At 38.1% G+C, this 15,186-nt stretch overlaps 1 protein-coding gene across 16 annotated transcripts in view; it reads right to left on the minus strand.

Annotated features, from left to right (window-relative positions):
• neb (nebulin) overlaps window positions 1-15,186 on the minus strand; it is a 58,091-nt gene that overhangs the window by 18,784 nt on the left and 24,121 nt on the right. For all 16 annotated transcript variants that reach the window (XM_053626965.1, XM_053626960.1, XM_053626967.1 and 13 more), the window contains 49 exons: window positions 14,872-15,075; window positions 14,653-14,757; window positions 14,409-14,516; window positions 13,972-14,283; window positions 13,660-13,863; window positions 13,255-13,359; window positions 13,005-13,112; window positions 12,569-12,880; window positions 12,245-12,448; window positions 11,986-12,090; window positions 11,761-11,868; window positions 11,365-11,676; window positions 11,055-11,258; window positions 10,778-10,882; window positions 10,559-10,666; window positions 10,164-10,475; window positions 9,942-10,046; window positions 9,685-9,783; window positions 9,377-9,478; window positions 9,169-9,276; window positions 8,727-9,038; window positions 8,507-8,611; window positions 8,314-8,418; window positions 7,789-7,893; window positions 7,580-7,687; window positions 7,347-7,457; window positions 7,004-7,201; window positions 6,799-6,903; window positions 6,612-6,716; window positions 6,398-6,502; window positions 6,194-6,301; window positions 5,986-6,099; window positions 5,695-5,892; window positions 5,272-5,376; window positions 3,482-3,586; window positions 3,238-3,345; window positions 3,036-3,143; window positions 2,837-2,944; window positions 2,643-2,747; window positions 2,372-2,476; window positions 2,102-2,200; window positions 1,879-1,983; window positions 1,685-1,789; window positions 1,440-1,544; window positions 1,244-1,348; window positions 1,060-1,164; window positions 871-975; window positions 670-774; window positions 116-220 (listed from right to left, as the gene is read on the minus strand). In XM_053626965.1, coding sequence (XP_053482940.1) covers window positions 116-220; window positions 670-774; window positions 871-975; window positions 1,060-1,164; window positions 1,244-1,348; window positions 1,440-1,544; window positions 1,685-1,789; window positions 1,879-1,983; window positions 2,102-2,200; window positions 2,372-2,476; window positions 2,643-2,747; window positions 2,837-2,944; window positions 3,036-3,143; window positions 3,238-3,345; window positions 3,482-3,586; window positions 5,272-5,376; window positions 5,695-5,892; window positions 5,986-6,099; window positions 6,194-6,301; window positions 6,398-6,502; window positions 6,612-6,716; window positions 6,799-6,903; window positions 7,004-7,201; window positions 7,347-7,457; window positions 7,580-7,687; window positions 7,789-7,893; window positions 8,314-8,418; window positions 8,507-8,611; window positions 8,727-9,038; window positions 9,169-9,276; window positions 9,377-9,478; window positions 9,685-9,783; window positions 9,942-10,046; window positions 10,164-10,475; window positions 10,559-10,666; window positions 10,778-10,882; window positions 11,055-11,258; window positions 11,365-11,676; window positions 11,761-11,868; window positions 11,986-12,090; window positions 12,245-12,448; window positions 12,569-12,880; window positions 13,005-13,112; window positions 13,255-13,359; window positions 13,660-13,863; window positions 13,972-14,283; window positions 14,409-14,516; window positions 14,653-14,757; window positions 14,872-15,075 — 6,792 coding nt within the window. The remainder of the gene's footprint in view (window positions 1-115; window positions 221-669; window positions 775-870; window positions 976-1,059; window positions 1,165-1,243; window positions 1,349-1,439; window positions 1,545-1,684; window positions 1,790-1,878; window positions 1,984-2,101; window positions 2,201-2,371; window positions 2,477-2,642; window positions 2,748-2,836; window positions 2,945-3,035; window positions 3,144-3,237; window positions 3,346-3,481; window positions 3,587-5,271; window positions 5,377-5,694; window positions 5,893-5,985; window positions 6,100-6,193; window positions 6,302-6,397; window positions 6,503-6,611; window positions 6,717-6,798; window positions 6,904-7,003; window positions 7,202-7,346; window positions 7,458-7,579; window positions 7,688-7,788; window positions 7,894-8,313; window positions 8,419-8,506; window positions 8,612-8,726; window positions 9,039-9,168; window positions 9,277-9,376; window positions 9,479-9,684; window positions 9,784-9,941; window positions 10,047-10,163; window positions 10,476-10,558; window positions 10,667-10,777; window positions 10,883-11,054; window positions 11,259-11,364; window positions 11,677-11,760; window positions 11,869-11,985; window positions 12,091-12,244; window positions 12,449-12,568; window positions 12,881-13,004; window positions 13,113-13,254; window positions 13,360-13,659; window positions 13,864-13,971; window positions 14,284-14,408; window positions 14,517-14,652; window positions 14,758-14,871; window positions 15,076-15,186) is intronic.

A 15,186-nucleotide genomic window follows, 5' to 3' on the forward strand; every position in this document is an offset into this window, starting at 1 on the left:
ACAATCATATAATTTCTTTAATAATTATTATAATTATAATAATCATTTGCTTTTTGCTATTAATTAATTTAATGATTTTTTAAATTAAAAACAAAAGAAAACTATTTTGACTTACATCATTGGAGAGGGCAGTAGCATTTCTAGCAGCTGCAAAGAATGGTGTGTCACATGTGTACTTGAAGTTGCCTTTGTTCTTCTCATATGACGCCTTATACAGTCTCTGTTGACAAAATAACATGTGATAAGCATTAATATTTAGTAGTACTGTGTAAGCTTATATATTTCAGACATACTGTAATACAATATATTTTAGATATTGTTTCCTTGAATTGGAAACTTGTCTTGGAAACATCTCTTCTTGTTTTCCAGTTACTTATATTGTATATTGTATTTTGTTTATTCTGTTCTTATTGTACTTATTTTATTTCATTCTATTTTAATAAGATTTGTTTAAATTAAGTTGATAGTTGTGTGTTGTGTGTGTGTTGTGCTGTATTATGTGTGTGTGTGTGTGTGTGTGTGAATTATATATATATATATATATATTATAATGTTACATGTAAGAAATTGACCTGAGCTTCTACATAAGCATTTCAATGTACATATGTCTTGACATACTGTGCAATTGACAAATAAACTTGACTTGAATTCAGGACTGAAGTGTTTTACCTCACTGTACAGTGCTTTGTTATGCTCAGCCTGCTTCAACAATGGTGTGTCCCAAACGTAGCAGCCAATGCCTTTGATCCAGTCCAGATCCTCTTTGTATTTGAACTGCCATATAGGGACGTGAGAAAACAGCATGTTCAAAAGGGCCTTTCAAAGGAATTACCCTGATGCTATTATATATGAAATATAAGTTGCTCTCACATCACTAATGCAGTCGCGGACAATCTTGCTGTGGAAGAACTCAGGACGATCTGGGATGGACTTCCATGTGCCCAATGAGCTGATGTATTTCTCCCTGTATTTAACCTGTCGTAGGGAGAGAAAGACACTGAAAGACCCCCGAAACCAAATTTCCAAAGCATTTAAAATGGAGAAATATTTATTACTGACCTCGCTGATGTCATCTCTGACCCGCTTAGCACAAACAATGTCCCGGGCATCCTTAGTGGTATGATAATGTCCTTTAGCTAACTCAAAAGTCTCTTTGTAACGCAGCTATAGGGAGAAACAGGCATCAGATCTATAGAGGCACAGACAGACTATGAAATTTTAATAGTAAGCCATGTATACTTACATCACTGGAATTAAGGTAAGCCTTTTTGGCACGGATTAGAATGGGTGTGTCATGGATGGCGGTGTACTTGTGCTTCATCTTCTCATACTGTTCTTTGTACTTGGTCTAGAGGTAAAGAAGGTCCATGTAAATGTATATAAGTATGTGCAAGTATAGCGGTTAAAACATTATAATTTTCATCAAGAATCTGACCTACCTCACTGTATACCACTTTCATAGATCTGGCATGATTCAGGATAGGGGTGTGAAGCTCTGGAGTGTAGAAGGCTCTTTCTTTGGAAGCTAAACCAGTGTACAGCCACTATAGAATGGAAAGACATATCATACAAAATTCTTGTTCAATTATGCAATTACTCACATGAGCAAATAAAACAGGAAACTCAGGATAGCCCCATAAATGCACCCCACAACTGTTCATAAAATATTGTAAAAGTGCTTTACTTTGTTGGTAAGAGTCTGGGCCCACTTGGCTCTCTTGAATTCGAGAGCATCACCAGTAGTGCTGCACTGAGTCTTCTGCACATTTCCAGCAGCTTTGTACACCAGCTAAAGGCAAAAGGAGAAACATTGCTTTGAACGTTAATCTGTTTAAAGATATATTAAATAGATCTGAAGTGCTATGAACACAAACTCACATCACTTATGTGAGTCTTCAGTTCAGACACACGCTTGTACTCTGGTGTGTCCAGGACCACAGAGAAGTTGGGAAAGTTCTTCTTGGCCTCAACATCGTAGGAAGTCTAGAGGGTGAAAGTGAAATATTAAAGACTTAAAAACACAAAATATCACAATGAACTATTTTCAATGTGCATGCATGGCAGATGACGAAGATGAATATATTTCTAAACGAATAGTTACCCTGAATTTGTTGATTGCACGTATGCGGACCATTTCAGGAGAATCAAACACGAAGCAACCGATGCCTCTCAGCCAGTGCAGATCCTCTTTGTACTTCAGCTATAAGGAATACAAGCAAACACCGTTAACACAAAAATTTGTTACCCATACACTACAATAGATAAATTGAGGCATGAATGGGCAATAAATAAAGCCAGTAAATAAAATACTAAATACAAATCCATATGAACACAACGTCATGAAGGTCTGAAGAGGATAAACAGAACATACATCACTGTTGATTTCATTGACATGAGCGCAGTGAATCAGCTGTGGCGTGATTGGCATTGGCAGTAGTGTCCCTCTGCTGTTGTAGTACTTTTCTTTATAGCAAACCTGTTGAGAAAAAGCACACAAATGTGAAATTAGAAACGTTCACTTGGAGTATTCAGGTATTACTTGTAGTTTCTTTAACAGAGTGCTCTTTTAAAGTTTAGAATAAAATTAATGGAATGAACTGCCTAAACATGCGGAATAAACAAACCAACCATGCTTTACTCACATCACTGATGGCCTCCTGGGTGGCCTTAACCTGTCTGATCTCAGGGGTGTCATACACAGAGTGAACCTTGTCCTTTTCCTTTTCATACTGGGCACGGTATAGTCGCTAAAAGAATAACAGTACAGATAAAATGTAATACAGTGCTTCTTCTAATCATATTGTATCTTAGTGTAGATGCTGAACGTTTGTCTTACTTCATTGATGACTTGGTTGGCCTTTCTTATAGTGACAAAATTGACACCATCGGGGTCCAATTTGTAGCTCCTGGCTTTAGTGAGTTCATGAGCTTCCTTGTACTTCACCTTTAGGATATAAACAGATTGCACGTTTGCACGGCATATTGTCAATATCAGCTGAGAATACCTTAACCATGAAGTATGCTGTCCTCCTTACATTGCTGGTGGTGATGTTGTTGGCCTTGGCTTGCAGGGCAAGTGGAGTGTCAAAGGGAAGAGAGTAGCCAGTGGGCATAAAACTCTTGCTTGCCTCTTTGTAGATGTGCTAGATAGTAAAAACATGAAAAAAAATTTGCACAACAGATATACATACATCCATGATTATAAACTGATATAGTTTGCTAGAAAAGAAATCTTACGTCACTCTGGATGTAGTTGGCCAAACGAGCCCTTTCAGTCTCCAAAGTCTTAGCAGGAGCAGTGTTTGTACCTTTCACATTGGTGGCATAGTCATGACGATAGTTGAGCTGAGAATGCAAAAGACAGGAGTTAGGGGTCTCTACAACAAAAATTAAAATATTGAGTCAAGCTGAAGGTGTATGTATGGTTAAGAGAAGCAGGATATTCACTAGAAATATTCTGGTAGTATTTTAAAAACCTTACATCACTCAGGTTCAGGGCGCTCTGCTTGCATGTCTCATACACTGGGGTCTCTGTTACTACAGAGAAGTTCTTCAAATGTTCAATTCCTTTAGCTCTGTATAGACTCTGAAACAGGTAAGTAAAAAAGGTTCAGTTAGAAGTGTAGAGAGGCCTTGAGTTGCTGGCTTTACTGAGGAAGGACATCGCCGATATTTTTAAAAAGGAGCTCCAGAAGCTCCAGGAGACTCTCGGGGGTGTGCTGTCTACTATCCAGCTCGACCTGCAGGCCGTGAAAACACAGCTGGCTAGTGATAAAGTTTCTACCGAGACTACCATATCAACACTGAAAGGTACTGTTGGGGAAATGGAGCACGCTCTCTCCGGTTGCACCGATGACATAGTTCACATGAAGACTACTATCGAGTCTCTCACTGCGACTGTGACTCAATTAGAGAATAAATGTGAGGATTTGAGTCGGGGTCACGGCGCAATAACGTTAGGATAGTGGGAGTTCCAGAGGGCCCTGACACCTGTACAACTGCTGCTGTAGCGGCCTTGTTAAAAGAGGCGTCTGGTCTGGAGAAGGAGCCGGTTTTGGACTGGTCCCACCGGACCCTTCAGCCGAAGCCCAAGCCCAAGCCTGGTGAACGACCACGAGCTATTGTGTGCAGATTCCACTATCACAGTGACTGTGTTGACATTTTATGCCGTGCGAGAGAGATCCAGCGGATTAAAGTGAGGGATTTGACCACCTCCGTTTTCCCTGACTACACAGCCAAGACAGCCCGGGCCCCGGCCGCATTTAACGAGGTTCGGCGTCAACTTCGTGGTATTGAGGGCGCTCGCTATGGAATACTTCACCCAGCTCAGCTTCGCATTACACATAACGGTGTTCAGAAGGACTTTATTTCAGCGGAGGAAGCAGGAGACTATGTTAAACTCTTGATATCGGGTTGAACTGCATCACCTACACAGAGGAGTCTTTTTCGCTCTTCTTTTATTTGTATTTTTTGCACTCGGCCTTCCAGCTCTACATAATTCGAATTTTGATTGAAGATATTGTCGTTGCATTACTCCGCCTAGATTTTATGGACTTACTCCTCTTAAAATTTACTTCTGTATTAATATGCTTCTCTGTTTTGATGCTCTGACCGGGTTAGAGTTTCTGTTTATTTAATTTTATTAGTGTTATCTCCTCGGCTTTATGTGCTACACTGTTATATTATTTGTTACAAGTCTTTGAAAGGTAAGGACATTATATTCATTATTGTGTGCAGACTGTTTATCAGACTTCGTAATTTTGTTGGTTAGTCCAGCTTACTCTCCGAGTTGTTTTCACATTGTGGGCAACGTTCGGTTTTTGTAGGATACACTGCTGTCTCATTTGTTTATGGAGACTTTGGGTGTGGGAGTTTGGAAGATTGTGAGAGTAAGCAGAACGTGCCAATGCTTTGAAGGATGTAATGTTATTTAATTGCGAATATGTTTTTAGAGGATTTAAACCTAACACGGTGAACAAATTATATTATAGAATTCAGGCAATTTTACTGAGGTTATCTCATACAGTGTAGCAAGTAATAATCTGGAAAGACCTTTGTAATATCACAGTCTAAAACTGGATTTAAAGAGAAGCAAATTAGTAAATGAATCACATGTAAATGAATCATATGAAAATGTATCACTTGAATATGAATCTCATGAAAATGAATCACATGTAAATGAACCATATGAAAATGAATAAATAAATTAAAGACAGAAGTGTAGAGAGGCATGTGAGCCATGATTCAGAGTGTAATAGAGTGCATACTTACCTCGCTCTGCAGCTTCATGGCCTGCTTGCAGCGCAGAATTTCAGGAGTATCCCATGCATAACATCCAACACCCTTCAGCCAGTTCATATCATCTTTGTAAAAGATCTGGCGATAAACAAGAACACGTTCAATGTCAAGAAAAAGTAGCTTTGCTTTCAATCGGAGGTCATTTCGAATGGAGGTTTTACAAGGTTTGTAATTGTTCATGAGGCATTTGTAATCCATGTGTAAGCCAAAAGGACTGCAGTACACTGCATTCTATAGTTCAATTATACTGTTGTGCGGAAAACAGCTCAGTGACTGCTTTAAAATTTACTGAATCAACCACTCAGCTACAATATGAGACAAAGCAAGAAACACGGAAAAAAAAAAACAAAAACAAAAACCCTGTATATAAAATGTGAAACCAGTGCATTTACTCACATCACTCAGCTGCTCATTGACTTTGCGGGCATGTACGTAAACCTGCATGTCAGGCAGGCAGATCCACTGGTGCAAGTATTTACGATAGTCCACTTCACTGATCATTTTCTGGGTGTTGCGGGCAGCCACTACTTCTAACATATCAGGAGGTACATGGATTTTGGATTTTGTCTTTTCCCAGTTCTCCCTGTACAAACGCTGTGAAAGAACATACAAAAGTAAGAATTAGAAAAGGTTTATAATTGCTGTGATATTATAAATCACAGGAACATATCAGAATATATCACATACATCCAAGTTGAGTTTTCCAGCTTTGATGCATCTGGCTGTGGCTGGGTCGTCCTCCAGACACTTAGGCAGACTGTACAGGGACTTAAACTTCTCATAATCTTCTTTGTATTTCACCTGTAAGAAATCACAGTATATTCAATAGATACGTCCAGAGCAATTTCTTTTTGTCATTTTGAATATTGGTGAAGCTGTGTAGAAATGTACTCACTTTGCTCAGGAGGACCTTCTGCTGTTTGGCATGGACCAGAGCATTAGAGTCCTGAGGAATGCTATAGCTCTTGGCCTTGATTTTATCCCAAAGGGCAGAATAGGTTTTCTGTGGTAGAAAAGACAGTGTTTACAGACACTCATCCCAATAACATAAATCGAAGCAAAAATCATTTTAACACCATACTGTTTTCTTCAGACTTACAGTGCTGTAAAGTTGCTTCAAGTTGTAGCATCTTACATAATCAAAAGTGTCCAAAATAGTAGTGTACAAATGCTTCTCTTTGTGATAGGCCTCTCTATAGTTCAGCTGTAAGTAAAGTACAAATGACACAGCATATTAACATTTAAATCTACAACAAAACAGAACTCTTAAAGTTTGTTAAAGAAAATAACAAAATAATTTACTGAAGTTGTACCTCGCTGGCCCAGGTATGGCCCAGTATAGCAGTCACGTACACAGGAGTGTCTGTCACAATAGAGTAGTTATTGAACTCTTTCTTGCCCTCTGCCTTGTACTTGATCTGATTAAAACAAATGTAAAAGGTCAAAAAGCGCAAATATAGACGTTAAATAAATATTGCAGCTAATATAAGTGCTACTCACGTCACTCTGAAGCTCATAAGACTTCTTGGCACGCACAATTTCTGGTGTGTCCCAGACATAGCAGCCAACACCCTTTATCCAGTTCAAGTCATCTTTATAGAACACCTGCAGCAAAAATAAAATACAAAATTATCCCATTTTACTGCTGAAACTGAAACAGTGTAATCCATAACTGATTTAGTTCTGAGATTCATAGATAACACACATCACTCAGGATCTCATTGGCCTTGCGGGCACGGATAGCATCATTCTGTTCTGGATGGCACGTCCACTGGTGCAAGTAGGTGCGGTACTGCACATCGCTTAGGATGTCTTGGCATTTCTTGGCTACCACATGGCTGATCATGTCATGTGGAATGTGGAGCTTAGTCTTGGTAGTATGATAATCCTTATGATAGGTTCTCTGTAAAAATCAAAGAAATATTATGTTATAATACACAGCATAAAAAGCATGATATCTTTAACATCTATCAAGCATTAAAAGATTACACTTGATCTAAAATCCTGTGTGATGTAAAAACATGCACTATTGATGTAGGCAAACTTACCATATTCTTCATCTTTTCCATTTGCCCAGAGTGGACCACCTCAGGGAAGTCAACCAGAGTGTTGGCCATGTAATGGCCCTTGGCTTTCTCATGGGCATCATGGTACTTAACCTGCAAAGTTCAAATGCACAACTAGTTAATTAACTAATGCATACACATGACTTTTATTATTGCTACATTAAACTTAATTATGCATAAACCACACAAACTTAACAAACTGAAGGGACACTCACATCACTGACAATGCTTCTGTTTTTCTTAGCTGATACAAGAGGCAGGTACTCGTGGTCCAGCTGATATCCAGTGGCTTTAGCTTCATCCCAGCCAAGTTTGTACAGTTTCTGTATTAAACAAGAACAATCATGGGTAGGTTATCACAACATGAGCTTTCAAGCACATACCAATCTTTAGTTATGAGCATGAGCCCAAATGAGTTAATTACCTCACTGATGATCTTCGCAACCTCCCTGGAGTGTGCCAGTTGTGGTGTATCTTCAGCTCCAATGTAGTGGCCCTTCTCCAGGTTGAAGGATTCTTTGTATTTCAGCTACATAAGAATGGCACAGATTTAAAAATCGATTGCAATTTCATTGTAAATTACATTGTAATTTATCTACATGGAAAGTATACACTGATCTCAAACTTTGACTGCTTTATCTGTCTGAGAAATGACACATCAGTCTAGAAAATAAACATAAACAATACCACTTAGAGTAGCTGTAAAATATTATTGAATTAAGTTATATAGACAACAGTTCAGTTTAAGTGACAATGAAAAACAAAAAGCAATTCTTAATAATAAAATTAAACAATTAATTTACTGGTTCACTCAATCCAGTAAATCTTCAAATCTACATTCATTTTCAATTAATCCAAGAATGGACCTTTATTTCACAAAGCAATATGATAATTTATCCAAAACTTTATATATAATGGTAGATTATCTCTAATTAAAGGAAACACTTACATCACTGAGATTGAAGGCATTAACCTTGGCCAAGACAACTTCAGGTCGATCCACAATATTTGTGAACCTGGCAAAGTTATCCTTGGCGTCTTTCTTGTAAATTCTCTGTTTGGAGAGAACAGAAGCAGGCATTGCTTTATAAGTATATCTTACTATATACATGACTTCTACCAATTTCAAAAACACAACTTACATCATTAAGAATCTCCTGGGCTTTTCTGACTTTGACATGATCAACTGAGTCAGCTGCTATCCATCCACAGCCACGGATCCATTCCAGATCTGTCTTGTAGATATTCTGAAAAGAGAATGGTCATATATATAAAAGTATTTTTAATGTTCACCAAATTATCCCCAGTAGTCAAAACTACATGTTTACAGAAAAATCGTTTTTACTAGAGTGTAACACTTACATCACTGGCAAGATCATATGCTTTGCGGGCCTGAATGACATCGTTCTGATCAGGCAGGCAGGTCCAGTTATGCAGGTAAGTTCTGTAGTTAAAGTCATTGACCTGGATCTGGCATTTCTTGGCAAGCTCAAGAGACAACATGTCCACTGGGAGGTTAAACTTGGTCTTTGATTTGTTAAAGTCTTTCTTGTACAGGGCATCACTAGCAATCTTAGCAGAGTTTATTGCCAGCATGATCAGTGGGTCATCCTCAACACAGCGAGCACCGATATGGTGGCCAAGTTCCTTACGATATATCGTCTTGTATTTGTACTGCAGAAAAAGAAGGTAGGAGGTTTTGCGGAAATTAAAATAAACAATGTCTAACATAAAATTTATTGAGATTATAAAGAGAAAAAAATAAACTTTTTGCTTTTAAATGCTGCAGGTCTTCTTTACTTACGTTGCTCTGTACATTGGTGGTGGCCATGCACTGCTTAATGGGAACAGCATCTCCTGGCATAAAATATGATTTAGCTTTTGTCTTCTCCCAGTCCTTTGTGTAGAGTTGCTGTAAGTGATATGTGAAATAAAGTGTTTGTCTTAGCTCAAATAGATATGGTAACGTATTCCATTTGCACTTGAAAGAGCTACAAAGGAATTTCTCTTACTGGATGTATAATCTTGGCCACCTCCCTGGCTGTGGCCAGTAGTGGGGTGTCCAACATTGTGTATTTGATCTTATCGTTGTGCCAGGCCTCACGATAGCTTGCCTGAAAGATGAATACACAGATAAAGTCAATTCTTATACAGGAATGTACAATACCAAATGTCACAAAAGACATACAACTATATAATTCTTATAGTAATATGTCTGCATTAAACAAATATTCTTCAAATCCAAACTACACTATTTGTTTTTTATCATTACAATTTGAACCAGACTGGTATCTTGGAATTTAAAAAATGGCATTCTCACCTCATTTAGCACGTTTGCCGCATTCTTGGCACAAACAAAGTCAACTCTGTCAACGGGAATAGTGTACTCCTGCTGATCCAGCTTCAGACGGTAACCTCTCTAAAAATACGAATAAAAAATCTATCTGTTATTTTCTTGTTAATAACAAATATTATGCTCAATATAAAATCACATTAATGCACATTTACGATTTTTAAATATTAAACGTTAGTTAAATGTCAGCTTCCAAAGTAAAAGAATAGTTTTTAGGGACTTACCTCAGCCAGGATTTTTTGGGCATTCTTCACTTTGACAACTTCCACAGATTCATGGGGACTCCAGCCACATCCTTTCAACCACTCTAGGTCAGCCTTATATACCGCCTAGGAAGAAGTTTCAAACCAGGTAAGTTGTGCAATAACAACCTGCCACTAACTACATATTCAAGTACTAGTGGCATTTAAATAACATTTTGAGCCCTTCAGAAGGTATTTACTCACATCACTGCGCAGATCATAGACCTTCCTGGCCTGAACAACGTCATTGGAGTCTGGCAGGCAGGTCCAGTTATGTAGGTAAGTTCTGTAGTTAAAATCATTGACCTGGATCTGGCATTTCTTGGCAAGCTCAAGAGACAACATGTCTGCAGGAAGGTGGAATTTGGTCTTGGACTTGTTGAAGTCCTTCTTGTACAGTGCATCACTAGCAATCTTAGCAGAGTTTATGGCCAGTATAATCAGTGGGTCATCCTCGACACAGCGAGCTCCGATATGGTGGCCAACTTGCTTACGATAATCAGCCTTATACTTGTACTGTCCAAGATTAAAAAAAAAAAGTTAGTTTGCTATACGTTTGAGCAATACTAAATGCAATTGCATGTTTCTATTTGACTTACATCACTAGCAATGTCTCTAGAAGCTTTGGCCTTCAATACAGCAACAGCATCCTCTTTGATCTGGTATGCTTTTGCCTTCTGTGACTCCCAGTCCTTGATGTACAATCTCTGTTAACAGGATAAGGAGTCAGTGATGGTCAAACATTCAATGAAATCCATATAACAAGACAGAATTCATGGGAAGAAAAAAAGAATGCTGAAATTTTAAGGTTCACTTACATTACTAACCGCAATAGCATTGGCCTTCGATAGAATAATTGCTGGTGTGTCTGGCTGGATGTGGATTGTGGTTTTGTCTTTGTCCCATGCCTCTCTATATTTTCTCTGTGATTGGAGAGAATAAATATTTCACCAAAATTAGGCACTGGTTTGAGCAACAGTTATTCAAAGCATACATTTTTATGTAGTAGAACTTGTTGACATGGTACAGTGGGATATTACTGTAATATATGTGATGTATATAAATATATATTATATACAAATAAGACCAGCTTACATCACTGAGGATATCAGCATTTTGTTTGGCCAGGACAATGGAAGGCAAGTCCACTGGGCTGGTGAATGGAAATGTGCTTGGATGCTGCTTGTATAGTTTATCGTTGAGGATCTTCTGGGCATTCTGTACTTTAATAACTTCAAGAGAACCATGTGGCATCCATCCACATCCACGGAGCCACTCTAGGTCAGCCTTATATACAGCCTGGGAAGAGGTTTAAAACTGGGTCAGCTGTGAACTTATATAGTGGCAGAGGTCTAACAAATAACTATAGAAAACAGTTAGGAATTCCTCATACACACATACTCACATCACTGCGCAGATCATAGACCTTCCTGGCCTGTACAACGTCATTGGAGTCTGGCAGGCAGGTCCAGTTATGCAGGTAATTTCTGTAGTTAAAGTCATTGACCTGGATCTGGCATTTCTTGGCAAGCTCAAGAGACAACATGTCCACTGGGAGGTTAAACTTGGTCTTGGATTTGTTAAAGTCTTTCTTGTACAGGGCATCACTAGCAATCTTAGCAGAGTTTATAGCCAGCATGATCAGTGGGTCATCCTCAACACAGCGAGCTCCAATGTGATGTCCTTGCTGCTGTCTGTAGCCAGCTTTGTACTTGTACTGTATTTGGAATATTGCAATAGTGATGAACATCCATTCTTTTGTATGTAAATTATGTGTGTCTGCTTAACTATGGTCACTTACATCACTGATGATGTTCCTGGAGGCTTTTGCAGATTTGACTGCAATAGCATCTTTTGGCAGTACATAGCCTTTCTGTAGACTGTCAACATAAGCTTGACGATAGTATTTCTGGAAAAAGATAAAATGCATTACTGCTAAGCTAACATTAGTCAATCAAAAGATGTATAACAAATTATACTGATATTTCCATAAAAGTCATATCCACTTCAAAGAAACTGCACTTACGGTGCTGTTGTTGAGTTTGTTCTGTTTGCTAAGAATGATCTCTGGAGTGTCTGGCATGACGTGTATGTTGAGCTTTTCTTTATTCCAGGCTTCAACATAAGCTCTCTGCAAAGACAAAAAGTTAATAAAGAGATATGATTCATGATATATTTATACATTAGTAAGTAATTATACATGAATTTGGTTGTAACAAAAAAAAAAAGAAGATCATATTGCTTGCATTTTTTTCCTCAAACAAAATTAGGGTGAAAACCCATACCTGATCCATGACCTTAGCATTGGCTTGAGCAAGAGCAATTGGTATAGAGTCTGTTGTGCTAGTAAACTTGAAGTTGCTTGGATGTTGACGGTACTTCCTCTCACTCAGAATATCACCAGCTTTTTTGACCTTTTCTACATCAAGAGATCCTATAGGAATCCATCCTGTTCCTTTAATCCATTCCATATCAGCTTTGTATACAGCCTGGTTTTCCATGCAAGAAAACATGAAAGACATGGAAAAATATTGACAATATTGATTTGACTTCAAGAAAGAACAGACCTATGCACAAAGAGGTCTTGAGTCATTACAAAAAAAACTCACATCACTGCGCAGATCATAGACCTTCCTGGCCTGTACAACGTCATTGGAGTCTGGCAGGCAGGTCCAGTTGTGCAGGTAATTTCTGTAGTTAAAGTCATTGACCTGGATCTGGCATTTCTTGGCAAGCTCAAGAGACAACATGTCCACTGGGAGGTGGAACTTGGTCTTGGATTTGTTAAAGTCTTTCTTGTACAGGGCATCACTAGCAATCTTAGCAGAGTTTATTGCCAGCATGATCAGTGGGTCATCCTCGACACAGCGAGCTCCAATATGGTGGCCAACTTGCTTACGATACCCAGTTTTGTATTTGTACTAAACAAAAATGGAAGAATTAAGATACACATTTACCTTTTTATGTGTGTATATCTATCACTTTGAAATGTACCTTTAATAGAAATAGCATAAATGGCAGCATAAATAGAACTGGTAAACTCACATCACTAACGATGTCCCTGGATGCTTTGGCAGCTTTGATGGCGACTGCATCAGATTTAAGGTCATAGCCTTTTCTGAAGCTGTCCTCAACTCCTTGCCTGTAAAGTTTCTATAATTTTTTTCGCAAAAAATAAACTGGTGAATATTATTCAAATTGAACACATTGCAATGTATGAACTATAAACAGCTATACAGAGTAAGCAAATATACTACATTATAATTCTGAAAAATGATTAACAACTGATACCTACCTTGCTGTTGATAATAGCATTGGCCTTTGAGAGCAGGATTTCTGGGGTATCTGGGGTAATATGGATCTTGACTTTATCAGACTCCCAGGCTGCAATGTATTGACGCTGAAATAAAACAAGTGGAAATATACTTCATTACTATTTTAGTGGTAGTAACCTTATGAGGACTAATTTTTAAAAAATAATAAAAATTGAAAATGAAACATACTAAATAAAAATGTCATTCACTCATTAAATGCTTTTAGTCATTCCACCCTCTATTCTAAATTTAAATAAACCCCAAAGTGATTTCTCTTCTAGCAAGTTGTATCAGATTACTACCTTGAAGTTTAACCTGATACTAGTGTTACCTTATTTTTATATGTTTTGAATTCAATCGGCATAAAATCAAGCCATTTTATTCACCTGGTTCATAATGTCAGCATTTGTCTTTGCCAAAACCATGGGCATGGATTGCATGTCTTGTGTATATTTTAGTGCATCTGGTTTCTGCCTGTAGAGGCGATCATTGAGAATCTCTCCTGCTTTCTTTGCTTTCACAACATCCAATGAACCAATAGGGATCCATCCAATACCCTTCAGGTCCTCAAGGTCTGCTTTGTACACAGCCTGAAGAAAAAGAAGGTCAGCTGTAATGCTACAATCAACTTAAAAAAAAAAAAAGCTTTGAAACCTCCAGACTTATATGAGGGTAACGCTTTTTCATAACATTCTTACATCACTGCGCAGATCATAGACCTTCCTGGCCTGAACAACGTCATTGGAATCTGGCAGGCAGGTCCAGTTATGTAGGTAAGTTCTGTAGTTAAAATCATTGACCTGGATCTGGCATTTCTTGGCAAGCTCAAGAGACAACATGTCTGCAGGAAGGTGGAATTTGGTCTTGGACTTGTTGAAGTCCTTCTTGTACAGTGCATCACTAGCAATCCTAGCAGAGTTTATGGCCAGTATAATCAGTGGGTCATCCTCGACACAGCGAGCTCCAATATGGTGGCCAACTTGTTTGCGGTATCCAGTTTTGTACTTGTACTGCCATAAACAAAGTCGGGAATAGAAAGAGAATTTCCATTTTGAAAGTGTAATTTTACACAATATCAAACATGTACACTTACAGTTTATATTATATAAAAACACTGTAAGCAAAATGTGCATACATCACTGATTATGTCTCTTGATGCTTTGGCAGCTTTGATAGCAACAGCATCACTACGCAGGTCATACCCCTCCTTCTTGGATTCTTCATTGGCAAGTTTGTACCTTTTCTGTTAGTGGGAAAACTGAAATTATTATTGCAATATTAACTGTATTTGAGCTTCAAATAATGCAAGTAAACAGAAAATGGTAAGTACAAGATAATTGCCTTCAATATCAAGGATACTACACGAGAAAAAGTCTTACCTCGCTGTAATTGATGTTGTTTTGTTTTGCCAGCAAAACATCCATGGCATCAGGCATAATATGAATGTTGCTCTTTTCCTTTTCCCAGGCCTCAGTGTAAAGCTTCTGATGTAGACAATTAAAATAACAATGTTAAGACTTGTCAAGGTCTTGAAAGATTTAGCTGTATGATCTGAGGAAAAATATCTAAAATATATTTAGTTTAAATTATAACTGCACCTTATTGCCAATAGTAGCATTGGCTTTGGCCAAGACCATTGGCATGTCTTCAGTTGTGCTCGTGAACTTGAAGTTGCTTGGGTGCTGACGATACTTTCTTTCACTTAAAGCCTCTCCAGCTTTCTTCACTTTCTCAACATCAAGTGAACCAATAGGGATCCATCCAAGCCCTTGTAGCCATTTTAGGTCAGCCTTATACACAATCTAAGCATCAGGGATAAAAAAAAAAAGTCATATTAATTAGTGAAATTATACAACACCAAATGGGTCTATAATTCTACATGATGGTGTTGCTCAAAGTTTAAATTGTTGACA

The sequence above is a fragment of the Ictalurus furcatus genome, chromosome 6 (assembly GCF_023375685.1).
Source record: "Ictalurus furcatus strain D&B chromosome 6, Billie_1.0, whole genome shotgun sequence".
NCBI lineage: Eukaryota > Metazoa > Chordata > Actinopteri > Siluriformes > Ictaluridae > Ictalurus > Ictalurus furcatus.